The sequence below is a fragment of the Pristiophorus japonicus genome, chromosome 16 (genome assembly GCF_044704955.1).
Source record: "Pristiophorus japonicus isolate sPriJap1 chromosome 16, sPriJap1.hap1, whole genome shotgun sequence".
NCBI classification, from domain to species: Eukaryota; Metazoa; Chordata; class Chondrichthyes; family Pristiophoridae; genus Pristiophorus; species Pristiophorus japonicus.
Genome location: NC_091992.1, coordinates 58728556 through 58754280, shown reverse-complemented (window position 1 = coordinate 58754280; position 25725 = coordinate 58728556). Strand labels below are relative to the sequence as shown.

At 44.7% G+C, this 25725-nt stretch overlaps 2 protein-coding genes across 2 annotated transcripts in view; one reads left to right on the top strand and one right to left on the bottom strand.

Moving 5' to 3' along the window:
* styxl1 (serine/threonine/tyrosine interacting-like 1) overlaps positions 1-307 on the bottom strand; it is a 74604-nt gene extending 74297 nt beyond the window's left edge. The window contains exon 1 of the mRNA XM_070857360.1: positions 83-307. Within this exon, the coding sequence (XP_070713461.1) occupies positions 83-185 (103 nt within the window). The 5' untranslated portion in view covers positions 186-307. The remainder of the gene's footprint in view (positions 1-82) is intronic.
* A 306-nt stretch (positions 308-613) lies between these two features.
* mdh2 (malate dehydrogenase 2, NAD (mitochondrial)) overlaps positions 614-25725 on the top strand; it is a 40171-nt gene continuing 15059 nt past the window's right edge. Inside the window, exons 1-3 of the mRNA XM_070857359.1 lie at positions 614-762; positions 24548-24716; positions 25539-25622. Coding sequence (XP_070713460.1) covers positions 700-762; positions 24548-24716; positions 25539-25622 — 316 coding nt within the window. The 5' untranslated portion in view covers positions 614-699. The remainder of the gene's footprint in view (positions 763-24547; positions 24717-25538; positions 25623-25725) is intronic.

Below are 25725 nucleotides of genomic sequence, written 5' to 3'. Positions count from 1 at the left end.
TATAACGCTGTTGCGAAGCACATTGGCAGGTTTTACTACATTAAAGGTGCTACATAGAACTACGAGTTGTTGTTATACTCACCAACTAAATAGAGATAAATAGGCTCTGTCAGTCTGGAGTACTTTGTGTGCTGATTCAGCATATTGTAGAGCTCTGTTGCATCACAAAATATGATTCCAGCCATTCCGAAAATAAAGGTGAAAGTAATGAATTGTCGGGTGGTGAGGGACTACACTTATACACACTTCCAAAAGCTGCTACCGCTGCTCTGGCCCAACCATCCTCATCAGTTGCTAGGCTCTTGAGTTGAGTGGTATCCATGAAGTGACGTTATTGGAAGGGGGCGGGGGTTAGCTACATAGGCGCATGCGCTGATCGCGCAGTGCCCACATCGGCTTTGATTGACAGCCGTGTCCGCCAAAGGATGATGAGCCGCGGCGCAGCGGAGCACCAATCACCGACCGGCCCGGGCGTTGCGCGTCAACCGAACGTGACGCGCAGGACTCGGGGGGGGGCGGGTGATACCACGTGTCAGCTGTCAGCAGCGGCGGCGCCAGCCAATGGGAAAGGAGGGCGAGGGCAGACGGCGGCAGCGATTGGTCGGATCGGCGGCGGGAGGGTAACAGGTTTGGGTGCACCCTGTGGCTCACTGGAGGTCGTTGGAGTCACTGCATCTCGGAGCCCGGCCGCCGTCAGACATGTTGTCCCGCGTCTCCCGGCCCGCCACCGCCCTCGGTAGGAGCTTCTCGGTTTGCTCACAGGTAAGAGGCCGGGGGTGGGGGAAAGGGAGGGAGCTGGAAAACCACCCACACCCACACCCACACCCACACCCACACCCGAGGCCCTCCTTCTGTCCAGGGCCAGGCGGCCTTGCAGCCTCACCCGAGGCCGCCACCTTGAAAGCCCAGGAGTCGGTGGCGGCCGCCGCCGCCGGCGGGGACAGGTGCGGGTGTGGGACGTGCCCCGGGCCTGGCTTCCCCCCCCCCCCCCCCGCTAACTCCTACCTTGCTGGCCTTGCAATGTGGCCTTGGCCCTTCGCCTGCGCTTGGCCCGGTTATAGTTAGTGGGCTCAGGTTTCCAGCCCCGCTGCTTCATGCTGTGCAAAAGGCATTCCCGGGACACCCTCAGCCAAGGGGGAAATGGGTATTCATTCCTCCTAAATCTTATCCTGGCCAGGCCGAGGTCAGATAGTTAGCCTGAAGCTGTGAGCTGCTGCCTATTTCCGCTGCTGGATCGGTCCCCAAAGCACGAGAACTTTAAGACATTGCAGAACTGGTGTTGCCTACCTGACTAGCCAACCGTTCCTCGCAGCATTCACCACCGAGATTTACAAAGGGGATAGGAGGCAGGAAAGATTTTAGAGGGAGTGCGTGGAGCCAGAGGCAGGGCCGGAGAGAGATGTGTTTGAAGGAAGTGAGGGTTACGGATGCTTGGGAGAGCTGCAAAGCTCAAGGGTGTCGTTGCTGAAAGGTAGCCAACAATGTGGAGTGTCCGGAGTAGGCACCGAGCAACAATCCCGTGTCAGAAGAGAATCAGCAAACCGGCTGATGAGATACCTGATGCAGATAGGTCACATCTGACCAGTTCCTTGTGAACTGTAGTGTACATTATCACTGCCTCCTGCTGCACTGAGGCTGGTAAAGGGCAATAGCATTCAGTATCAAGGACAACAACCTGCTGCTAAAACTCTGTTTTAGTTATTGATGTCAACTTGTAAGTGGAAATCTGATACCTTGGTGTTGTAAAAATTGGTGGAATGTTTGCTTTTAGACTTCTACTCTAGACTTGACCATGCACTTCTGGCTGGCCTCCCACATTCTACCCTATGTAACTTGAGATCATCCAAAACTCAGCTGCCCCTGTCCTAACATGCACCAAGTCCTGCTCACCCATCACCTTTGTGCTCGCTGACCTACATTAGCTCCTGGTTAAGTAACGCCTCTTTCAAAATTCTCGCCCTTGTTTTCACATCCCTTCATGGCCTCTCCCCTTCCCTACCTCTAATCTCCTCCAGCCTGACAACCCCACCGAGATGTCTGTGCTCCTCTAATTCTGCCCTCCTAAACATCCCTGATTATAATTGCTCAACCATTGGTGGCTGTGTCTTCTGCTTAGGCCCTAAGCTCTAGAACTCCCTCCCTGCCTCTCTACCACTCTTTCCTCTCAAACACTCCTTAAAACCTACTTCTTTGACCAAGCTTTTGGTCATTTGCCCTAATTTTTCCTTTATATGGCTGGTGTCAATTTTATGTCTTTATAATACTGCTGTGAAGTGCCTTGGGAGGTTTTACTACATTAAAGGTGCTATATAAATACATGTTGTTTTGTAATTACTTCAGACAGGACAGGGCACACTGACCATGCATTGCAGTACAGGTGCAGCGCCTAAAATTCGGGTCTGGATTCTGGACTCTCGACGCTGCACCTGTATAACAAGACTGTATATAAGGCATGCAGTGAAAATACATTTTTACAAAATTTAAAAGTTTGATTTGTCAAGCTGGGTATTACCTGCATGGGAGGAATGATTTTTAAAAAAATCTTTATCAAAACTGGTGATCAAGCACTGTACATGAAGCATTGTTCACCTTGCACGATAGGGGAAAAAAGTGGATATCTCTTAAAGGTGTGAGTAATTCCACCTTTTGATGGTGTTACTTTATTGATTTGTAGTATGATGGCAGTCACCATGACTAGTTAGATCAGTAGGTGATGATTGATTTTTGTTTTCCCAGTGGTGGGGGGTGATATCAAATTACTAAGTTGTGCCAGCACTAACGTGGACTCTAAGCACTTTGACTCACAGCTGGAGAATTATTTGATCGAATCAGATATATTTGCACCCCTACTAGTATGGGCAGACAGATATATCATTTCAGGTGTTTAAAAAGGAGAAAACTATAGTACAAATGGGTACAGCAGTTCAGGCCTTTTGTCTCTTATTGAGTAAGATGTCAACACTTGGCATTTGGTTGCCTGACTGCAAAATAACTTTAAAAATATCCTCAATCTTCCTGTAGTCTTTGCAATTCTATTCATCGTGCTACTATATGAGTAGTGGTGGATGGAGCTCCAAGAAAAAGGTTAATTCTGAATCTCTCCATCCTTCCTCAGCACCAAAATAACAAAGTCACAGGTGACATCCTTTGGGACTAACTTGTTCACTATCTTCTCTGTAGTTGTCAACATGGTTCATCACACCTTCCTTCGCTAAGAATTCCACCATTGTCTGACTGAAGGATTACCCTTGCTTGGTATACACACCCAGCTATTTGATCATAGCCACAGCATTTCCAACAATGGCTTCCCTTTCTGGCCCACAACATTACTTCTGGAGACCCTCAAGGGTCTATTCTTGGCCCACTCCTCATCCTGATCATCATGTTGCAACTTGAAGGCAGCATCCTCAGTCATAGAACATAAGAAATAGGATCAGGAGTAGGCCACCTGGCCCCTCGAGCCTGCTCCGCCATTCAGTAAGATCATGGCTGATCTGATCATGGACTTGGCTCTACTTCCCTGCCCGCTCTCCATAACACTTTATTCCCTTTTCGCTCAAAAAATCTGTCTATCTCTGCCTTAAATATATTCAATGACCCAGCCTTCACAGCTCTCTGGGACACAGAATTCCACAGATTTACAACCCTCTGAGAGAAGAAATTCGGCCTCATCTCAGTTTTTAATGGGCGGCCCATTATTCTGAGACTATGTCCCCTAGTTTTAGTTTTCTGAGTGGAAATATCCCCTATGCATCCACCTTGTCGAGCCCCCTCATTACCTTGTATGTTTCGATAAGATCATCTCTCATTTTTCTGAACTCCAGTGAGTATAGGCCCAACCTACCTTCATAAGTCAACCCCCTCATCTCCGGAATCAACCTAGTGAACCTTCTCTGAACAGCCTCCAATGCAAATACATCCTGCCGTAAATACGGAGACAAACTACACAATTCTCCAGGTGTGGCCTCACCTGGAGGATTGCGTACAGAAGTCCTGTACAGTTGTAGCAGGACTTCTGCTTTTATATTCCATCCCCCTTGCAATAAAGGCCAACAGTCCATTTGCCTTCCTGATTTCTTGCTGTACCTGCATACTAATTTTGTATTTCAAGGACCCCCAGGTCCCTCTGTACTGCAGCACTTTTCAATTTTTCTCCATTTACATTATAATTTGCTTTTCTATTTTTTCTACCAAAGTGGATAACCTCACATTTTCCCAATTATTCTCCATCTGCCTCACTTAGCCTGTCTATATCCCTTTGCAGATTTTGTGTGTCCTTACAATTTGCTTTCCCACTCATCTTTGTATCATCAGCAAACTTGGCTACATTACACTTGGTCCCTTCATCCAAGTCATTAATATAGATTGTAAATAGTTGAGGATCCAGCATCGATCCCTGTGGCGCCCCACTAGTTACTATTTGCCAACCGGAGAATGACCCATTTATCCCGACTCTCTGTTTTTTGTTAGTTAGCCAATCCTCTATCCATGCTACTATATTACCCCCAACCTTGTGAACTTTTATCTTGTGTAGTAACCTTTTATGTGGCACCTTATTGAATGCCTTCTGGAATCCAAATACATCACATCCACTGGTTCTCCCTTATCCACCCTGGTCGTTACATCCGCAAAGAACTCCAGCAAATTTGTCAAACATTAATTTCCCTTTCATAAAACCATGCTCACTCTGCTTGATTGAATTATGTTTTTCCAAATGTCCTGCTTCTGCTTCCTTAATAATGGACTCCAGCATTTTCCCAATGACAGATGTTAGGCTAACTGGTCTATAGTTTCCTGCTTTTTGTCTGCCTCCTTTTTTTAAATAGGAGTCCGTTTCCACATCTATGCTGATAACGGATAGCTCTACATTGATCTCATTTTGATATCTGGACTTGACTGAGCTGCAATTTCCTCCTCTAAGTTAAGACTGAAGCCATTGTCATCTGCCCCGCCACAAACTCCATAACCATGCCACCAATTCCATAACCCTCCCTGGCCACAGTCTCAGGCTAAACCAGACTGTTTGCAATCTCCGAGATAGCAAAGACTGTCTGATTCCATCTCCGCAGCATCCCTCACCTCTCTCTCTCGTCCTTCCCCATCTCCTCTTTCCCACCACCCCCAACCCCCACATCAGCCCATGCCTCATACATGCCTTTGTCATTTACAGACTTGACTGTTCCAATCGTCTCCTGCCATCCTCCCATCCATCACTTTCCATAAACTTCAGCTCATCCAAAACTTTGCAGCCTGTAACTTATTACTGCACGAAGTCCTGCTCACCCATCACCCTGTCCTTGCTGACTTATGTTGGCTTCTGGTTCCTCAACATCTCATGTTTAAGTCCTTTTACAACCTCCCCTTTCTAGCTCTAGTTTCCTCCACCCCACTCCTGAACTTGAACTCAGTTCCTCTCGCTCTAGTCTTTTGTGTACCCCCCTCGTTTTGCCTTAGGAATTCCCTCCCTAAACCCCCCTCCTTTTTTAAAACCACCTTTAAAACCCACCTTTCTGACCAAGCTTTTGGCCACCTTTCCTAATATCTCGTTTGATTAAAACTCTGTGCCTTGGAATATTTTTTACATTTAAAATGTCAGCTGTAGCGCTTTCACCTCTGAGTCAGAAGGTTGTGGGTTCAAGTCCCACAGGGACTTGAGCGCACAAAAATCTAAGCTGACATTCCAATGCAATGCTGAGGGAGCACTGCACAGTCGGAGGTAGCGTCTTTCGAATGAGACGTTACACCGAAGTCCCGTCTGCCCTCTCGAGTGGATGTAAAAGATCCCATGGCATTATTTCAAAGAGCAGGGGAGTTATCCCCGGTGTCCTAGCCAATCTTTATCCCTCAATCAACATAACAAAAAAGCAGATTATCTGGTCATTATCACATTGCTGTTTGTGAAATCACTGAGTCGAATACCGATTGTGCTTTCAACAAAGCAATCTTTATTCACCGGCCGGCCGAGACTTATCAGACAGAAGGTATACTCTCTCGATAGAGCATGTACACTTCCTACGGACAAGCAAAGTTACATCGTAAAGTGACGACAGTTATACATTTTTGAAAATAGATAACAAGATACAATTAGATTGACATCCTAGTTCAGCCTATCCCTTTTGATCCTTCCTTTCCTTTGTCCACTCATGAGCTGACATCTATATGGGCTGTTTTTTACTAAAGCTCAGGCATTGCCTCTAAATGTTACAATTTTACTGGCGTGACTACTAACTGAAACCTTGCAATTCTGCTAATTGTGCTGATGTTGTATTTTCATTTATCCATATATCCATTTCATGTTACAATTTATACTGGCATGATTAGTAACTTAAAACCTTGAGAAAGTGTGTTAATTTTGCTGATGTTGTATTATTTGCAATCTGACATTCTCTTAGTTATTTTTCCATGGCTTATACATTTTTATATATCCAGTTCACTTCACTGTCTTTATTTCCATATATCCAGTTCACATATCCACATTTCCCCCTTTTATCATTCTATGATAACATTTAGGATCATTCTTGGAGTATTGCATTCATCCGTTCACACTCTATTTCCTGAATCATGTTGTTGTTGTTGTTGTCAAGTAGTTCTTTAGTTCGTTGGATCATAACCCGGGAGCCCTTGACCACAAGAGGGTTTGCTAACCTTGCCATCATTACTTTACAGCAGAGGTTAAGGCAACCATCAATCAGACAACAGGTAATTATTACTACGATGAGAATAATTGCCCCATGCATTAGATAGGATGTGATAGTCTGGCTCTGAATCCATCTGACAGTCTCAGTTAGGGTCAGTGGAACAGGGCGCAAAGGAATTCCCCCTTTGGAATGTATAGGGATATGGGAACACACCCAGCATCTAGAAAAGTGCCCATTTTGCGCATAAACATAAGACATATACAAAAAGGTGTTTACATAGAAACATAGAAAATAGGTGCAGGAGTAGGCCACTCGGCCCTTCTAGCCTGCACCGCCATTCAATGAGTTCATGGTTGAACATTCAACTTCAGTACCCCATTCCTGCTTTCTCGCCATACCCCTTGATCCCCCTAGTAGTAAGGACCTCATCTAACTCCTTTTTGAATATATTTAGTGAATTGGCCTCAACAACTTTCTGTGGTAGAGAATTCCACAGGTTCACCACTCTCTGGGTGAAGAAGTTCCTCCGCATCTCGGTCCTAAATGGCTTACCCCTTATCCTTAGACTGTGACCTCTGGTTCTGGACTTCCCCAACATTGGGAACATTCTTCCTGCATCTAACCTGTCTAACCCCGTCAGAATTTTAAATGTTTCTATGAGGTCCCCTCTCATTCTTCTGAACTCCAGTGAATACAAGCCCAGTTGATCCAGTCTTTCTTGATAGGTCAGTCCCGCCATCCCGGGAATCAGTCTGGTGAACCTTCGCTGCACTCCCTCAATAGCAAGAATGTCCTTCCTCAAGTTAGGAGACCAAAACTGTACACAATACTCCAGGTGTGGCCTCACCAATGCCCTGTACAACTGTAGCAACACCTCCCTGCCCCTGTACTCAAATCCCCTTGCTATGAAGGCCAACATGCCATTTGCTTTCTTAACCGCCTGCTGCACCTGCATGCCAACCTTCAATGACTGATGTACCATGACACCCAGGTCTCTTTGCACCTCCCCTTTTCCTAATCTGTCACCATTCAGATAATAGTCTGTCTCTCTGTTTTTACCACCAAAGTGGATAACCTCACATTTATCCACATTATACTTCATCTGCCATGCATTTGCCCACTCACCTAACCTATCCAAGTCGCTCTGCAGCCTCACAGCATCCTCCTCGCAGCTCACACTGCTACCCAACTTAGTGTCATCCGCAAATTTGGAGATACTACATTTAATCCCCGCATCTAAATCATTAATGTACAGTGTAAACAGCTGGGGCCCCAGCACAGAACCTTGCGGTACCCCACTAGTCACTGCCTGCCATTCTGAAAAGTACCCATTTACTCCTACTCTTTGCTTCCTGTCTGACAACCAGTTCTCAATCCATGTCAGTACACTACCCCCAATCCCATGTGCTCTAACTTTGCACATCAATCTCTTGTGTGGGACCTTGTCGAACGCCTTCTGAAAGTCCAAATATACCACATCAACTGGTTCTCCCTTATCCACTCTACTGGAAACATCCTCAAAAAATTCCAGAAGATTTGTCAAGCATGATTTCCCTTTCACAAATCCATGCTGACTTGGACCTATCATGTCACCTCTTTCCAAATGCACTGCTATGACATCCTTAATAATTGATTCCATCATTTTACCCACTACCGATGTCAGGCTGACCGGTCTATAATTCCCTGTTTTCTCTCTCCCTCCTTTTTTAAAAAGTGGGGTTACATTGGCTACCCTCCACTCCATAGGAACTGATCCAGAGTCAATGGAATGTTGGAAAATGACTGTCAACGCATCCACTATTTCCAAGGCCACCTCCTTAAGTACTCTGGGATGCAGTCCATCAGGCCCTGGGGATTTATCGGCCTTCAATCCCATCAATTTCCCCAACACAATTTCCCGGCTAATAAGGACTTCCCTCAGTTCCTCCTCCTTACTAGACCCCCCGACCCCTTTTATAACCGGAAGGTTGTTCGTGTCCTCCTTCGTGAATACCGAACCAAAGTACTTGTTCAATTGGTCCGCCATTTCTTTGTTCCCCGTTATGACTTCCCCTGATTCTGACTGCAGGGGACCTACGTTTGTCTTTACTAACCTTTTTCTCTTTACATATCTATAGAAACTTTTGCAATCCGTCTTAATGTTCCCTGCAAGCTTCTTCTCATACTCCATTTTCCCTGCCCTAATCAAACCCTTTGACCTCCTCTGCTGAGTTCTAAATTTCTCCCAGTCCCCAGGTTCGCTGCTATTTCTGGCCAATTTGTATGCCACTTCCTTGGCTTTAATACTATCCCTGATTTCCCTTGATAGCCACGGTTGAGCCACCTTCCATTTTTTATTTTTATGCCAGACAGGAATGTACAATTGTTGTAGTTCATCCATGCGGTCTCTAAATATCTGCCATTGCCCATCCACAGTCAACCCCTTAAGTATCATTCGCCAATCCATCCCAGCCAATTCACGCCTCATACCTTCAAAGTTAGCCTTCTTTAAGTTCTGGACCATGGTCTCTGAATTAACTGTTTCATTCTCCATCCCAATGCAGAATTCCACCATATTATGGTCACTCTTCCCCAAGGGGCCTCGCACAACGAGATTGCTAATTAATCCTCTCTCATTACATAACACCCAGTCTAAGATGGCCTCCCCCCTGGTTGGTTCCTCGACATATTGGTCTAAAAAAACCATCCCTTATGCACTCCAGAAAATCCTCCTCCACCTTATTGCTTCCAGTTTTGTTAGCCCAATCTATGTGCAAATTAAAGTCACCCATTATAACTGCTGCACCTTTATTGCACGCACCCCTAATTTCCTGTTTGATGCCCTCCCCAACATCACTACTACTGTTTGGAGGTCTGTACACAACTCCCACTAACGTTTTTTGCCCTTTGGTGTTCTGCAGCTCTACCCATATAGATTCCACATCATCCAAGCTAATGTCCTTCCTAACTATTGCCTTAATCTCCTCCTTAACCAGCAATGCTACCCCACCTCCTTTTCCTTTTATTCTATCCTTCCTGAATGTTGAATACCCCTGGATGTTGAGTTCCCAGCCCTGATCATCCTGGAGCCACGTCTCCGTAATCCCAATCACATCATATTTGTTAACATCTATTTGCACAGTTAATTCATCCACCTTATTGCGGATACTCCTTGCATTAAGACACAAAGCCTTTAGGCTTGTTTTTTTAACACCCTCTGTCCTTTTAGAATTTTGCTGTACAATGGCCCTTTTTGTTCTTTGCCTTGGGTTTCTCTGCCCTCCACTTTTCCTCATCTCCTTTCTGTCTTTTGTTTTTGCCTCCTTTTTGTTTCCCTCTATCTCCCTGCATTGGTTCCCATCCCCCTGCCATATTAGTTTAACTCCTCCCCAACAGCACTAGCAAACACTCCCCCGAGGACATTGGTTCCGATTCTGCCCAGGTGCAGACCGTCCGGATTGTACTGGTCCCACCTCCCCCAGAACCGGTTCCAATGCCCCAGGAATTTGAATCCCTCCCTGCTGCACCATTGCTCAAGCCACGTATTCATCTGAGCTATCCTGCGATTCCTACTCTGACTAGCACGTGGCACTGGTAGCAATCCCGAGATTACTACTTTTGAGGTCCTACTTTTTAATTTAGCTCCTAGCTCCTTAAATTCATTTCGTAGGAACTCATCCCTTTTTTTACCTATGTCATTGGTACCAACGTGCACCACGACAACTGGCTGTTCTCCCTCCCTTTTTAGAATGTCCTGCACCCGCTCCGAGACATCCTTGACCCTTGCACCAGGGAGGCAACATACCATCCTGGAGTCTCGGTTGCGGCCGCAGAAACGCCTATCTATTCCCCTTACAATTGAATCCCCTATCACTATCGCTCGCCCACTCTTTTTCCTGCCCTCCTGTGCAACAGAGCCAGCCACGGTGCCATGAACTTGGCTGCTGCTGCCCGCTCCTGATGAGTCATTCCCCTCAACAGCACTCAAAGCAGTGTATCTGTTTTGCAGGGGGATGACCACAGGGGACCCCTGCACTACCTTCCTTGCACTACTCTTCCTGCTGGTCTTCCATTCCCTCGCTGGCTGTGGACCCTTCTCCTGCGGTAAGACCAACTCGCTACACGTGATACTCACGTCATTCTCAGCATCGTGGATGCTCCAGAGTGAATCCACCTTCAGCTCCAACTCCGCAACGCGGACCGTCAGTAGCCGGAGGTGGACGCACTTCCCGCACATGTAGTCGTCAGGGACACTGGTGTTGTCCCCGTGTTCCCACATGGTACAGGAGGAGCATATCACGTGACCGAGCTGTCCTGCCATGACTTAACCCTTAGATACACTTAAATTGCTGACAACAATGTTAAAAGTAACTGACTAATAAAGAAAAAGAAAAACTACTCACCAATCAGCAGCCAATCACTTACCACGTTGGCTGTGACGTCACCTTTTGATTTCTTTCTACTTCTTTTTTGACTTCTCTCAGCTGGAGAGCTATTTTACATGGAGCTCTCGCCTTTGTTTCCTTTCCCATGTGCCGAAATTGTCATATATCAATATAGACTGTGTCAAACAGACATGGTTTCATCTAACGGCTCAGGATTCAGATAAATAGTCCAATTATTTTGCTGATTAAAAGAGTTCAGTTTTCCCGTCTCTCCTCTTAGGTCACTGTCGGTGTAGCTGGCTGTCTATCACTACGGGTAAAAGTTCAAACTGGTCTCCTCGGGACCCACTCTTTTAATCAGGACGCCGCTAGAGATGGCCTTGTTCAGCTATGGAGAAGAGGAAATCTGGAATTAGAATAACCAGTAAAATAGGTTTGTTAGAGGGTGGTGAGCTTGCAATGGTGCAGGTGAACTCAGGCACTTTTCCCCTCAACCTTGGCTGTAGTGGGGGTAGTGAGTAACACCTGAAAAGGCCCCTCCCATCGTGGCTCTAATCCCTTCCGAATCCATTTCTTAATCAGGACATACTTCCCTGGTGCCACGAGGGACATTTCGGGTAAAACTGGGAGGTCGAGGTGAGCCTCTCGAAATTGGTTGTGAGCTAGTCGCAGAGCCTATGTCAGAGAAAAAACATCAGTCGAGCTGGGATACCATATCTAGGAACAATTTCCCTCATTAATACCTTAACAACAGTTTGAGCCTTATTGTCCAGGGTAGGGTAGGCTTCAATCCATTTGCTAAACATATCTACTATTACTATCACATATTTGTAACACTGAACCCTTTGCAACTCAATGTAGTCCAACTGCAAGGTCTCAAAGGGACCTTCTGGTAGGGGCGTCTTGCCCTAATCACAGGAGACTCTCTTCCCTGGATTATACTGTTGGCAAACAAGGCAAAGACTACTGATGTTCTGGGTCAACGCCTGGAGTCTAGAGTGCCACCAAGTAGCCAAAAACGTATCACTTGTTGCCCTTGCTCCACAATGAGTACCAAAATGCATACATTCACTAACCCATAGAGCCAACTCGTCAGACATGCAAGTCTGTTCCGCGGGAGTGGTCCAGAGTTTAGAAACATTGTCATAAGTACATCCATAATATTTCCACAACAGTTTATCTTTTTCAGGAGCGTCCTCCTGTGCTTTTATAACATCTTGGATGGTTGGCATTGGTTTTTCCGAGGCTAACTTCTCCTTTGCAGGATTTTTAGTTTGACTCATCATTCTAGGCACTACCATTCGTTGTCCATGAGAGGCCTGTTTGGCCTCTTGGTCAGCACAGCGGTTCCCTATATCAACCAGAGAGTTTCCGGTAGTGTGGGCGGTACATTTGACAATGGCAATGCGCTTGGGGAACATGAGGGCTTGCAACAAATCAGATACTAGCTGTTTATGAGATATCTCATTCCCATTTGAAGTTAGGAATCCCCTATTCTTCCATAATTGTTCGAAATCATGGGCTACTCCAAAGGCATACCTCGAGGTCTTTAGCCAAGATACAGGCTCGGGTGAGGGCGAATAGTTCAGCTTGTTGGGCGGAATAGGTGGTTTCAAAGGCGGCAGATTCCGCGACCTGATTCTCCTGGTTTACTATGGCGTATCCAGAATTTCGTCTGCCTTCTGGGTCAATGGAAGAGCTTCCGTCTACATACATAATAAATTCAGGGTCCTCCATTGGTACATCAACTAAATCCTCCCTGACTGAGTTAGCTTCTTGAATTAAAGATAAACAGTCATGACTCGGTTCTTCCTCATCTTGGGGTGGCTTGGTCAGAAAACAGGCCGGATTAATGGCAGTACAGTGCCGAAAGGTCAGCCTTGGATTATTTAGTAGGTAGATCTCATATCTACTTTGCCCGGCCATGGTAAGATGTTGAGTCTGCAGTTGACCCAAGAGGGCAGCTACGGAGTGAGAGGTGTACAGAACAATATCCTGCTGGAGGATGATGTTGGCAGTGGATTGGAGGCTATTGTAGATGGCGGTTAATGCTTATCCCCGTGTTTCTGAGTTAAGACAGCAGTAGCACAGTCCTTCAGGATTGTACAATACAGTTGAAAGGGCCGGTCATAGAGGGGCCGGCCCAAAGCCGGAGCTTGCAGCAGGGCTGTCTTTAATTCCTTAAAGGCTTGGACGTCTGCGGTTTCTATTTCAAAGCTGCCTTACTTATTTGTATACTGGGTGAGGTGCTTAGTCATCAGGGCAACATTAGGGATCCAGGATCTGCAGTAATTGATCATTCCCAACCACTGTCGCATTTGTTTAGCCGTGCTAGGGACTGGAAACTGGCAAATCGGTTCGTCATCCGGGGAGGTTCTCTGTACAATCAAGCTACGTAGTCAATACGAATAATCGGGGGACGGTTGGCCAAAGGGGTTGTTCTGGGAGAAGTTAGTGTAAGATCCTTGTCCTCTTCCCCCCCTTGCCCCCCATCTCTTCCTCTTCCTTTTTCATGCTGACGGTAGGGGCAATTTTTATTCCAATGTCCTTCTTGCCCACAAATAAAACATTCATTTCCTCTTACCCAGCCCCGACCTCTTCCCATACCAGGCCGGGGACAATAGGGCGGTCTGTAATTAGCAGGGCCCGGGCCGTTTGGGTGTTTAGTATAACCGTATCCTTGCTTATCCACCCAATACTGCATACAACACTGCGGTTCCATCTGGTATCCCCTTGGGTCGGGTTTTGGTCCTTCCACCCGAGGCGGCTCTTCCTTTCTAGTCACGTATTCAGACTTGACCCGGGTTGGGGGCGCACCTCCCCCCTCTCCTTTCTTTTCCTGCCAATAATATCTAACCGCCCTTTCCATCTGAGCTTTACTGTTATCTGCCTAATTCATATTATTTGTCCGGATAGCGTGAGCAATCGAATAGGGCAGGCACTGAAGTAGAATAGCGCAGAATTGAGGAGAATCCTCTCCCTCCCTGAAGGCATTATCTCCTGATTGACTCCCGTATATTTCAATAAATCTTTCCATAAATTCATCGGCAGTTTCTTCTCGCTTGGGTTTAGTTTCTAATACTGTGGCCATACTGATGGGCTTCTGAAGTCAGCATGGATTTGTGAAAGGAAGATCATGCTTGACAAATCTTCTGGAATTTTTTGAGGATGTTTCCAGTAAAGTGGACAAAGGAGAACCAGTTGATGTGGTATATTTGGACTTTCAGAAGGCTTTCGACAAGGTCCCACACAGGAGATTAATGTGCAAAGTTAAGCACATAGGATTGGGGGTAGTGTGCTGACGTGGATTGAGAACTGGTTGTCAGACAGGAAGCAAAGAGTAGGAGTAAATGGGTACTTTTCAGAATGGCAGGCAGTGACTAGTGGGGTACCGCAAGGTTCTGTGCTGGGGCCCCAGCTGTTTACATTGTACATTAATGATTTAGACGAGGGGATTAAATGTAGTATCTCCAAATTTGCGGATGACATTAAGTTGGGTGGCAGTGTGAGCTGCGAGGAGGATGCTATGAGGCTGCAGAGTGACTTGGATAGGTTAGGTGAGTGGGCAAATGCGTGGCAGATGAAGTATAATGTGGATAAATGTGAGGTTATCCACTTTGGTGGTAAAAACAGAGAGACAGACTATTATCTGAATGGTGACAGATTAGGAAAAGGGAAGGTGCAAAGAGACCTGGGTGTCATGGTACATCAGTCATTGAAGGTTGGCATGCAGGTACAGCAGGCGGTTAAGAAAGCAAATGGCATGTTGGCCTTCATAGCGAGGGGATTTGAGTACAGGAGCAGGGAGGTGTTGCTACAGTTGTACAGGGCATTGGTGAGGCCACACCTGGAGTATTGTGTACAGTTTTGGTCTCCTAACTTGAGGAAGGACATTCTTGCTATTGAGGGAGTGCAGCGAAGATTCACCAGACTGATTCCCGGGATGGTGGGACTGACCTATCAAGAAAGACTGGATCAACTGGGCTTGTATTCACTGGAGTTCAGAAGAGTGAGAGGGGACCTCATAGAAACGTTTAAAATTCTGACGGGTTTGGACAGGTTGGATGCAGGAAGAATGTTCCCAATGTTGGGGAAGTCCAGAACCAGGGGTCACAGTCTAAGGATAAGGGGTAAGCCATTTAGGACCGAGATGAGGAGAAACTTCTTCACCCAGAGAGTGGTGAACCTGTGGAATTCTCTACCACAGAAAGTAGTTGAGGTCAATTCACTAAATATATTCAAAAGGGAGTTAGATGAGGTCCTTGCTACTCGGGGGATCAAGGGGTATGGTGTGAAAGCAGGAAGGGGGTACTGAAGTTTCATGTTCAGCCATGAACTCATTGAATGGCGGTGCAGGCTAGAAGGGCTGAATGGCCTACTCCTGCACCTATTTTCTATGTTTCTATGTTTCTATGAAGGGTCGTGGTGAGAGCATTAAAGATGGCGTTTAAGCGATCCTGGACATCGTTAGGGTGAGCAACCACCAATGCATCATGAGTAGCACGTCCTAGGTGAGTTAGAAATCGGGTATGCTCAGTTGTATTTTCAGTTTATAAGTGTGTTCAGTTGGGCTCAGGGTTTGCTTTACCAAGGCCCACAGGTCCCTTGATTCTGCATTATAAACTGAAATAGTAGTTCGAAGATGATCTATTGGTTCTTTTTTTGATCTGGTATGCTGGCCGTAAGGGCCAGAATTTCGTTCGGTTTCCAGGGCACATAGTTCTGCCCTTCCGAGTGTGAGATCTGGTTCTCTCGGCTATATTGCCTATGAACTGGGGATCCGAATCGCTATCAGAGGATGAGGAGTCAGTTTGGGCTTGTTGCTTCGTAGGTATGGGGTTACATTTATCTTTAACTCCTCTCGCCGGAGTGTAAGGTGGAGGGTGATGGGAAGAGGACTGGAGCAAGGGGCTAGGGGGTGCGGGAGGCGCCGTTGGGCGCCGAGTCAGTGACCATTCATCAATTTCATCATCAGCCTCGGTCAACCCAAAGCCAGCCATTTGACTACGTAGTCGGTCAATACCTTTCTCAGAGGTCCCAGCTGATCTCTTAGTACGTTTTTCGTGCGTGCATTCTTTTTTTAAGACGTCTACAGTTGTAACATGTCCTCCCTCTGTCAATGAGAGTCCTAATTTAATGGCATTTATTTGCCAACTTGACAGAAGTGATGCATCTTTTAATTAAATTCTTGTCCCTTTTCCCTCGCCCCCTTCTCCAAATCAATCCCTGTGCCTTTTTTTCTACCTCCACGCTTCTAGTGCCACCTTGGGGCCATTGGTCATCTCCTAATAATTTGTTCAGGGCTCCTGATAATTTTCTAAATTGTTCAGTTCTTTCAGGGAATTCCTCACATAACTTTTGTAGCGGACTATCCGCATCCGTTGTTTTATCCAACTGATTACCCATTTTCACGCCGCCCCTCGTATTTAAACTAACTCTAATTCCCGCGTCGCCACGCGATTTAAACTAACTTAACTTCCGTGTCGCCCCGCGGTTCGCGTCGCCGTGCGATTTTATCTAGCCCTACCTTTCGTGTTGCGGCGTGATTTGAACCCAATCAGTGCCTAGACGGGCCAAGTGATATACAAGGTCGACGTCACACCTGACTTGGACACTTATCCCCTATGAACCTTACTTAATTCCCCATAAGCCTTGCTTAATTCCTTGTGAGCCTAATTTAATTCCTTATGAGCCTAATTTAATTTCTTCTAGTCTCCAGATTTCCCTATCCTTTCGCGTCACTGCGCAGTTTAAATCCAATCAGTGCCTAGACGGGCCAAGTGATATACAAGGTCGACATCACACCTGACTTGGACACTTATTTTCTAAGTTTAGAAGGTATTCGCCAGATTGTTATGGATCTCGTTCAGACACTACCTGAGAACCAGCGAGTGGCCAAACTTTCCTCAGACTTTTGAAACCGGGGGAAACTGGAGCAGTATTGAAAGTATACTTACTCCAGTGGCCACTTTCCCCTCGTCTCGTCCAAGGCTAGTCTGGCTCTTAATTCGCAAGTTTTCGGCAGTCGTCCGTTGAGATCCCACTTCTGACACCAAATGTTGATTAATAGAGTTCTTTTCTCTCAATCTGGTTCAGTGAAATCACTGAGTCGAATACCGATTGTGCTTTCAACAAAGCAGTCTTTATTCACCGGCCGGCCGAGACTTATCAGACAGAAGGTATACTCTCTCGATAGAGCGTACACACTTCCTACGGACAAGCGAAGTTACATCGTAAAGCGACGACAGTTATACATTTTTGAAAATAGATAACAAGATACAATTAGATTGACATCCTAGTTCAGCCTATCCCTTTTGATCCTTCCTTTCCTTTGTCCACTCATGAGCTGCCATCTATATGGGCTGTTTTTTTACTAAAGCTCAGGCATTGCCTCTAAATGTTACAATTTTACTGACGTGACTACTAACTGAAACCTTGCAATTCTGCTAATTGTGCTGATGTTGTATTTTCATTTATCCATATATCCATTTCATGTTACAATTTATACTGGCATGATTAGTAACTTAAAACCTTGAGAAAGTGTGTTAATTGTGCTGATGTATTATTTGCAATCTGACATTCTCTTAGTTATTTTTCCATGGCTTATACATTTTCATATATCCAGTTCACTTCACTGTCTTTATTTCCATATATCCAGTTCACATATCCAGAGGAGGAAGCGTCTTTCGAATGAGATGTTACACCGAGGTCCCGTCTGCCCTCTCGAGTGGATGTAAAAGATCCCATGGCATTATTTCAAAGAGCAGGGGAGTTATCCCCGGTGTCCTAGCCAATCTTTATCCCTCAATCAACATAACAAAAAAGCAGATTACCTGGTCATTATCACATTGCTGTTTGTGGGAGCTTGCTGTGCACAAATTGGCTGCTTCGTTTCCCACATTACAACAGTGACTACACCCCAAAAGCACTTAATTGGCTGTAAAGCACTTTGAGAGGTCCAGTGGTTGTGAAAGACGTTATAAATATCCAAGTCTTTCTTTTAAAGGTACAATATAAATACAGGTTGTTGTATCACCAGAGAAGGTTTAAGTTTGCAGTGATGATCCGTGAGATCTATAGATTGCTTAAATCCGCCCAAATTGAATGTGACAAATTTGATTATTGTGTTGCATAGTTTCTGCTTCTGGCTGTTTTATCTGTAATATTTTCTCGCTGTCTGAGGCAGCAGGAAAAATGGTGAACATTATATTTATTCTCTGTAAACGATTTACTGTGGTGAGGATGAATTGTTAGACCTACATAACAACATAAGAGATAGGAGTAGGCCATTTGGCTCCTCAAGCCTGCTCAGCCATTTAATAAGATCATGGCTGATCTGATTATGGACTCAGCTCCACTTCCCTGCCCGCTCCCCATAACCTCTTACTTCCTTATCGCTCAAAAATCTGTCTATCTCCGCCTTAAATATATTCAATGACCCAGCCTGCACAGCTCTCTGGGGCAGCAAATTCCATAGATTTACAACCATCTGAGCGAATAAATTCTTCCATCTCAGTTTTAAATGGGCGGCCCCTTATTCTGAGACTATGCCCCCTAGTTTTAGTTTCCCTTGAGTGTGGAAATACCCTCTCTGCATCCACCTTGTCGAGTCCCCTCATTATCTTATCAGTTTCAATAAGATCACCCCTCATTCTTCTGAACTCCAATGTGTATAGGCTCAACCTATCCTCATAAGTCAACCGCCTCATCTCCGAATCAACCTAGTGAACCTTTTCTGAACAGCTTCCAATGCAAGTAGATCCCTCCTTAAATAAGGAGAACAAAACTGTACGCAGTACTCCAGGTGTGGCCTCGCCGATACCCTGTACAGTTGTAGCAGGACTTCTCTGCTTTTATACTCTATCCCCGTTGCAATAAAGACTAACATTCCATTTGCCTTCCTGGTTACTTGCTGTACCTGCATACTAACCTTTTGTGTTTCATGGAGTCGGCTAAACCAAGCACAACAGAGGTGTTTGTCTGCTTCTAAAAACCCGTCTAGATGTTTACACGTGTAAAAGTGAGGACATGGTTAGGGAAATCTACACTAATCTACACCAGTACATCTTAAAATATTCTGTATCAAGCATACACATCCAAATCATCTCCATGCAAATATTTGATGCATGAAGATGCCATGGGTCAGATAAAAGTTGTATTCTATTGCAAGGGATGAATCTGGCATCCCCTAAATTAGACTTGGTCTTTTATCTGCTTTGGAAAATATCTTGCTTTACTGTCAAATATTGAGTGTTTTTTTTCTGGAAACAATTAGTGGTAAATAATCTTTTTTGGAGCAGTTAAGTTCCCTGGGGTGATATGAAAGCAGTGCATGAACTCGGAGTTTGTTGGTTTCAACTTGCATTCTCTTGTGTGGGGGAAATTAAGTGACTTGAGTAGCTAGACAAAATACCCAGATAAATCAAGATCTGTCCATTTTGGGATTGGGTGCTGTAGAAACTTGAATCTAAATGTTGAGCTGCTCAGAAATGGCTGCTAGAAGTGGCTGGTGACTCATTCCTCACCTTGTTCAGTGCTAGCTACTATAGCTTTGGTCTGATTTATTCATCATTTTCCATCTCTTTAGGTGGTTTTAAACAGTCTTCTGTTCAGTTGAGTAATAATGAATTCAGTCTTGCGGTTATAATCACTTTTTTGACTTCAACATTAAAAATAAAATCTAAAAACAGAGTATAATTTGTTCAGAGTTTAACAGCGGAGTTTTGTCACCAGGTTTGAACATAGGCATGCACTCATCCTTGTACATTTCTCTCTCCTAAAACTTCAGACACAAGCTTTTCTTATGCTTTCTCCTTATCAAACTGGAAATGGCCATGCCTTATATGGACCTTTCCGGTCAGTGCACCATCCTTCCACCGATTCTTTTGCGCACAAGTTTACGTTTCTCTAATATACATACATCATCATCCTTTCTCGTAGGTCCTTGTTGAACATCCTGTTTTCAGTCCCAAGGTCCTGAAACTGGTCACTTGTACAAACTGACTGTTGCTAAGTAATACCTCTTTTTTTGCCAATCACCTTTTTTACTCTCTATTAAATGCGCTAAGCATGAGCACTGTTCAGAAGCTGAACTAGCCGAGTTCCATGTACCAACAGGTGGGTCTTTGAATCACAAGTTTCTTAAAGATGAAATGCATGCTATTGTAATTGATGTTTAATCCACGCAGAAACAAAACAAGTAGTTACAATTTTATAGTGTTGGTTTCCTTAATGGAAAACTTTGGTATGATCCCAGACATGACTTATTTCCACTCTTTTGCTTTCTCAGTGTTTTAGCTGTCTTAGTAAAATATATATGTTGCCGAAATGTGCCTTCTCGCAGGTCAACCAAAGCCATGGCATTGGCTGTAGCAATTTTTAGAGGCTGGAATGTACTAAAAAGAAAGACTTGGATTTATATAGCGCCTTTCACTACGTCTCAAAGCGCTTTACAGCCAATGAAGTACTTTTGGAGTGTAGTCATTGTTGTAATGTAAGAAACGTGGCAACCAATTTGCGCACAAGCAAGCTCCCACAAACAGTAATGTGATGACCAAATAATCAGTATGTTGATTGAGGAATAAATATTGGCCAGGACACCAGGGATAACTCCCCCGCTCTTTGAAATAATGCCATGGGATCTTTTGCGTCCAACTGAGAGAGCAGACGAGGCCTCAGTTAACATCTCATCCAAAAGACGGCACCTCCGACAGTGCAGCACTCCCTCAGCACTGCACTGGAGTGTTGGCCTAGATTTTTGCGTCAAGTTCCTGCAGTGGGACTTGAACCCACAACCTTCTGACTCAGAGGCGAGAGTGCTACCCACTGAGTAACAGCTGACACCATGCACCCAAGTGGCAAACCGAGAATTATATAACATCTATTAAATTACTACAAAGACCGCTGAAATACGTCACTTCATTTTCCATTAGGATGGAACTTTCAATTATTTTCCACTACCTGTTCTCCCAGGTAATGAGTGGGCTGAGTAGAAATGGGATGTGACCGAAGCAGAGCGCTGCCATGTCACAGATCTTTTACGGAACCTCAGCTAGGTAATACATTGTGAATTAGAAAAATTTAAACATCAGAGTGACTGAAAGACTGTTCAGTTATTAATTTTTTAATAGTGTAATAATCTTTGAGCAGAAGAATGGCTTTGACCTTGTGTTGTAATCTGCATTGGAGCACTGTAAGAATGGTATAAGTGGGTTTTCTCTGTATCTCAAACTCCCTGCGACTATCTCTTTCTACATTGAGGCGACGAGGAAGGGACTTGGGAGCAAGTTTTTGCTACATCATACATCCGGTGAAGCAACTGACCTACCTAGGTGAAGAGAAAATAATTAGAAACAGCCAACCTGGATTTCGGAAAGGAGGATCTTGCTTGGCAAATTGGATGAGGTCTTTGAGGAGGTGACTGATATGGTGGAAGTGTGAAATACAATGGATGTAGTGTACATGGACTTTTGAAAAGTCTTTGTTTCCACACAGGAGATTATTGAAGAAGATTAAGAGATATGGAATTGGGGTAGAGTTGAAAATTGGATTTAAAAACCAGTTAGATGGGAGTTAAGGGTGGCTTCTCAGAGCGGTTAGTTGTGGGAAATTCTGATGCAAGGTCGACAATCTGAAATGTTAACTGTTTCTCTCCCACAGACTTGTTGCGTGTTTTCAGCATTTTCTGGTTTATTTTAGAAGTGGGTAGTGCCCCGGGACCTACTTCTGTTCACTGTAGATCAATGATTTGGAAATGGTGTCCATGTTTTGAGACAACACATGGAGGCACAGTTAATAATTCTAAGGAGCATAGGGAGCTGCAAGGAGATATTGGTAAGATGGTAGAATGGGTAATACATTGACAGAATTCAATGTCAGTAAATGTGAGGTGGTGCATTTAAAAAAAAAAAAAAAAAAAACTTTTGAATGGAGAAGGCCAGGTGATGTGGAAGGCCAGAGAGATTTGAGGGTGAAATACACAAGACATTAAGGTATGTAAATGGAATGTTATTGCAAGGAGTATAAAAATTGGAAAGTATGCTAAAACTGTACAAGGTATTGGTGAGACCACACCTGGAGTACTGCGTACAGTTTTGGTCTCCTTATTTAAGGAAGGATATACTTGCTCTGGAGGCAGTTTAGAGAAGGTTCACTGTTGTTTCTGGAGATGAAGGGGTTGTCTTATGAAAAGATTGAGCAGATTTCACCTATACTCATTGGTGTTTAGAAGAATGAGGGGTCTTGACAGGGTAGATGCAGGAAGGATGTTTCCCCTCATGGGGGACTCGAACTAGGGGGCATAGTTTCAGAATAAGGGGACGCCCATTTAAAATGGAGATGAGGAGGAATTTCTTCTGAGGGTCGTGAATCAATGGAATTTTCTACCCCAGACCTGAATATATTTAAGGTGGTGATAGACAGATGTTTGAATGATAGGGGAGTCTAGAGTTATGGGGAGCGGGCAGGAAAATGGAGTTGAGTCCATGATCAGATCAGCCATGATCTTATTGAATGGCGGAGCAGGCTCGAGGGGCCATATGGCCTACTCCTATTTCTTATGTTCACCTCCAATTGGTTAAAGTCATTAAAAATGCTAACAGCATATTGGATTTTGTGACTAGGTATAGAATATAAAAGTAGAGATGTAATGGTGAATCCATATAAACCGTAGTCAGACTGTAGATCATTTGGATTTGTCATTTACGTTTAAATCTCGCAGATAGAGTACTGTGCATAGCTTTGGGTGCCACCCTATAGGAAGGATGTTGAGGCAGTCGAAGGGATACAGTGCAGGTTCACTGGGATGCTGTCTGGTATGAGGAAATACAAATGGAAAGAAATTTGGGGAAAGCTGAATATACTACTGGAGCTGGTGATTGAAACCCAAGATCGTGTCAACATTTAAGAACATGTTAGATATGTGGTTGAGGGAAAGGGGATAGGAACAGGGTAGGGCTATGGGATCAGGACTGCTGCTCACATGGAATAGAAACGCCTCTGGTTGGGCTGAACGGCCTGTTTCATGGCTTCGCCTTGCGCGCGCGCACACTCATCCCTCCCTATTTCTGTAATCTCTTTCAGCCTCTCAACCCCACGAGATGTCTGCGTTCCTCAAATTCTGCCCTCTTGAACATTCCTGATTATAACTGCTCGACCATCGGCGGCTGTGCCCAAACTCTGGAACTTCCTCCTTAAACCCTTCCGTCTCTCTATCTCTCTTTCCTCCTTTAAGATGCTCCTTAAAACCCACCTCTTCGACCAAGCTTTTGATCATCTGTAATTTCTTCTTATGTGGCTCGGTGTCAAATTTATTTGTTTTGTCTTAAAACACTCCTGTAAAGTGCCTTGGGATATTTCACTACGTTAAATGCGCTATTTAAATACAAGTTGTTTCCATGTAATAATTCTGTGTGCTGCTGCTCTTGGTTTATCTTGGATATTTAAATATATGTTGCAATTATTTAACTAGGTAAACAAATTATTATTAGCAGTCCACCAATCTAAATATAGCGAGGTTTTCACTTGCTGTAGTGTTCCAACTCGTGTCGGACTTTTTTGGGGTGTGTCTCTTGCCATTGGGGTCGTTCATAAGTACACCATGTACCAGCTTGGGTCAACTAAATGTCACCAGTAACTGCTTCCATTTATGCTTCAATTTTCGTTAGTGCTTGACCGTCTAAGAAAACCGCGAGCAGGTGGTAACACAAAAGCAAATACTGTGAATGCTGGATATCTGAAATAAAAGCAGCAAATGCTGGAAATACTCAGCAGGTCAGACAGCATCTGTGGAGAGAGAAACAGAGTTAGCGTTTCAGGTCGATGACCTTTCATCAGAACGTTCTCACCATGTGAGTTTGAGAATTTGAATTAAGTTTTTAATAAGCTGGATTTAGTAAAAGTGATCATGAAACTGTCGGATTGTCATAAAAGCCCAGCGGATTCACTGATGTCCTTCTACGAAGGAAGCCTTGCTTTCTTACCTGGTCTGGTTTATGGAGTCACAGATAAACCAGACCAGGTAAGAAACTGCTCTCTGAAGTTGCCTAGAAAGCCACTCGGTTGCACTAAACTGCTACCAGCAGTTCGTGAAGACCCACCACCAACTTCACCGGGCAGCTAGGGATGGGCAATAAATGCCCACATTCAGCGAACAGAAATAAAGGTTGCCTGTTTCAAGATGCAACATGAGAATTGGGTGCAAATAAGAGGAAGCAATGTGTGGCTGTCCTTTCAGGGTTGAGCTCTAAGCTTCCAGGTTTAATAATGAGAAAAACAGCACTCTCATAACCTAAGTATTAACCACAGGTTTACTGTGATCGCTCCAAGGGTGGGTCTTTGCAAGAACTGGTTTAAATAAGTCATATCAGAAAGTAGCGAGCCAGCTAACAAATGGTCAATTTCTTTAGAAGTGGGAAGAAGTGACGATTTAGTGTTCCCAAAAACTCCACTCGTGATCCAGCTATTAACACGACCGTAGTAGTGTTAATTACTGGTATTGCTTGATAGCTGTCCTCGGTATCACCATCTTTTATTTCCTTTGCACAGAACAATGCCAAGGTGGCAGTATTGGGTGCATCAGGTGGCATTGGGCAGCCTCTTTCTCTGCTGCTGAAGAACAGCCCTCTTGTGAGTGAGCTCTCACTGTATGATATCGCTCACACACCAGGTGTAGCAGCTGATCTGAGCCACATTGAGACCAGGGCAAAGGTTACTGGTGAGTAAAAGATTCAAGGTTTGATGTATTTACTGCTGCCGACGTGCTTATTCTATGTGTATATTAATACCAACCTGCTTAATAGTCCAAAGTGGCACTTGCCTGAGGCTAATTCATAGGATTTGCCAAGGCCGATCAGACTTTCACGACAGGTGAATATTCTGAGGGAAAGTCTCTCTTGTGCTTTACCTCTGAATCAGAGAGCTTTGTTTGTCAGAGTGTCAACCGTGGTTCTGAACCAGAAAGTTGTGGGCTCAAGTCCCACTCCCACTTGAATGTCAGCCTAGAATTTGTGCTCCAGTGCATTGCTGAGGAAATGCTGCACTGTCAGAGGTGCTGTCTTTCGGATGAGGCATTAAACCAAGGCCCCCTCTGCCCCCTCGGATGGGCATAAAAGATCCCATGACACTAATTGGAAGAAGCGCAAAGAAAGAAAGACTTGGATTTATATAGCTCCTTTCACGACTACTGGACGTCTCAAAGCGCTTTACAGCCAATGAAGTACTTTTGGAGTGCAGTCACTGTTGTAATGGAGGACAGCAGAGGAATTCTCCCTGGTGTCCTGGCCAATATACCTCATCAACCAACATTACTAAAATTATCTGGTCGTTCTCAGTACCATTTATAGGACCTTGCTGTGTGCAAATTGGCTGCATGTTTCTTACATTACAATAGTGGTTGCATTTCAAAGGTATTTAATTGACTGTACAGTGCTTTGTGACGTCCTGAGGTCATTAACCGTGCTATAGAATTACCAGTCTTTCTATCAATCAGTTTGTTTCTACGTGTTAAAGCACTCACTGAAATTATGTTTATCCCTAGGTTACTTGGGCAATGAACAGCTGCCTGATGCCTTGAAAGGATGTGAGCTGGTGGTCATTCCTGCCGGAGTACCTAGGAAACCTGGTATGTACTTAAATATCGAGGAATAATCCTTTACTGACTGGGTTTCAGCCTTGCTCAGTCAGGCGTTTCAAATCTTAAAACTGATCATGGTTGCTTTGAAGTA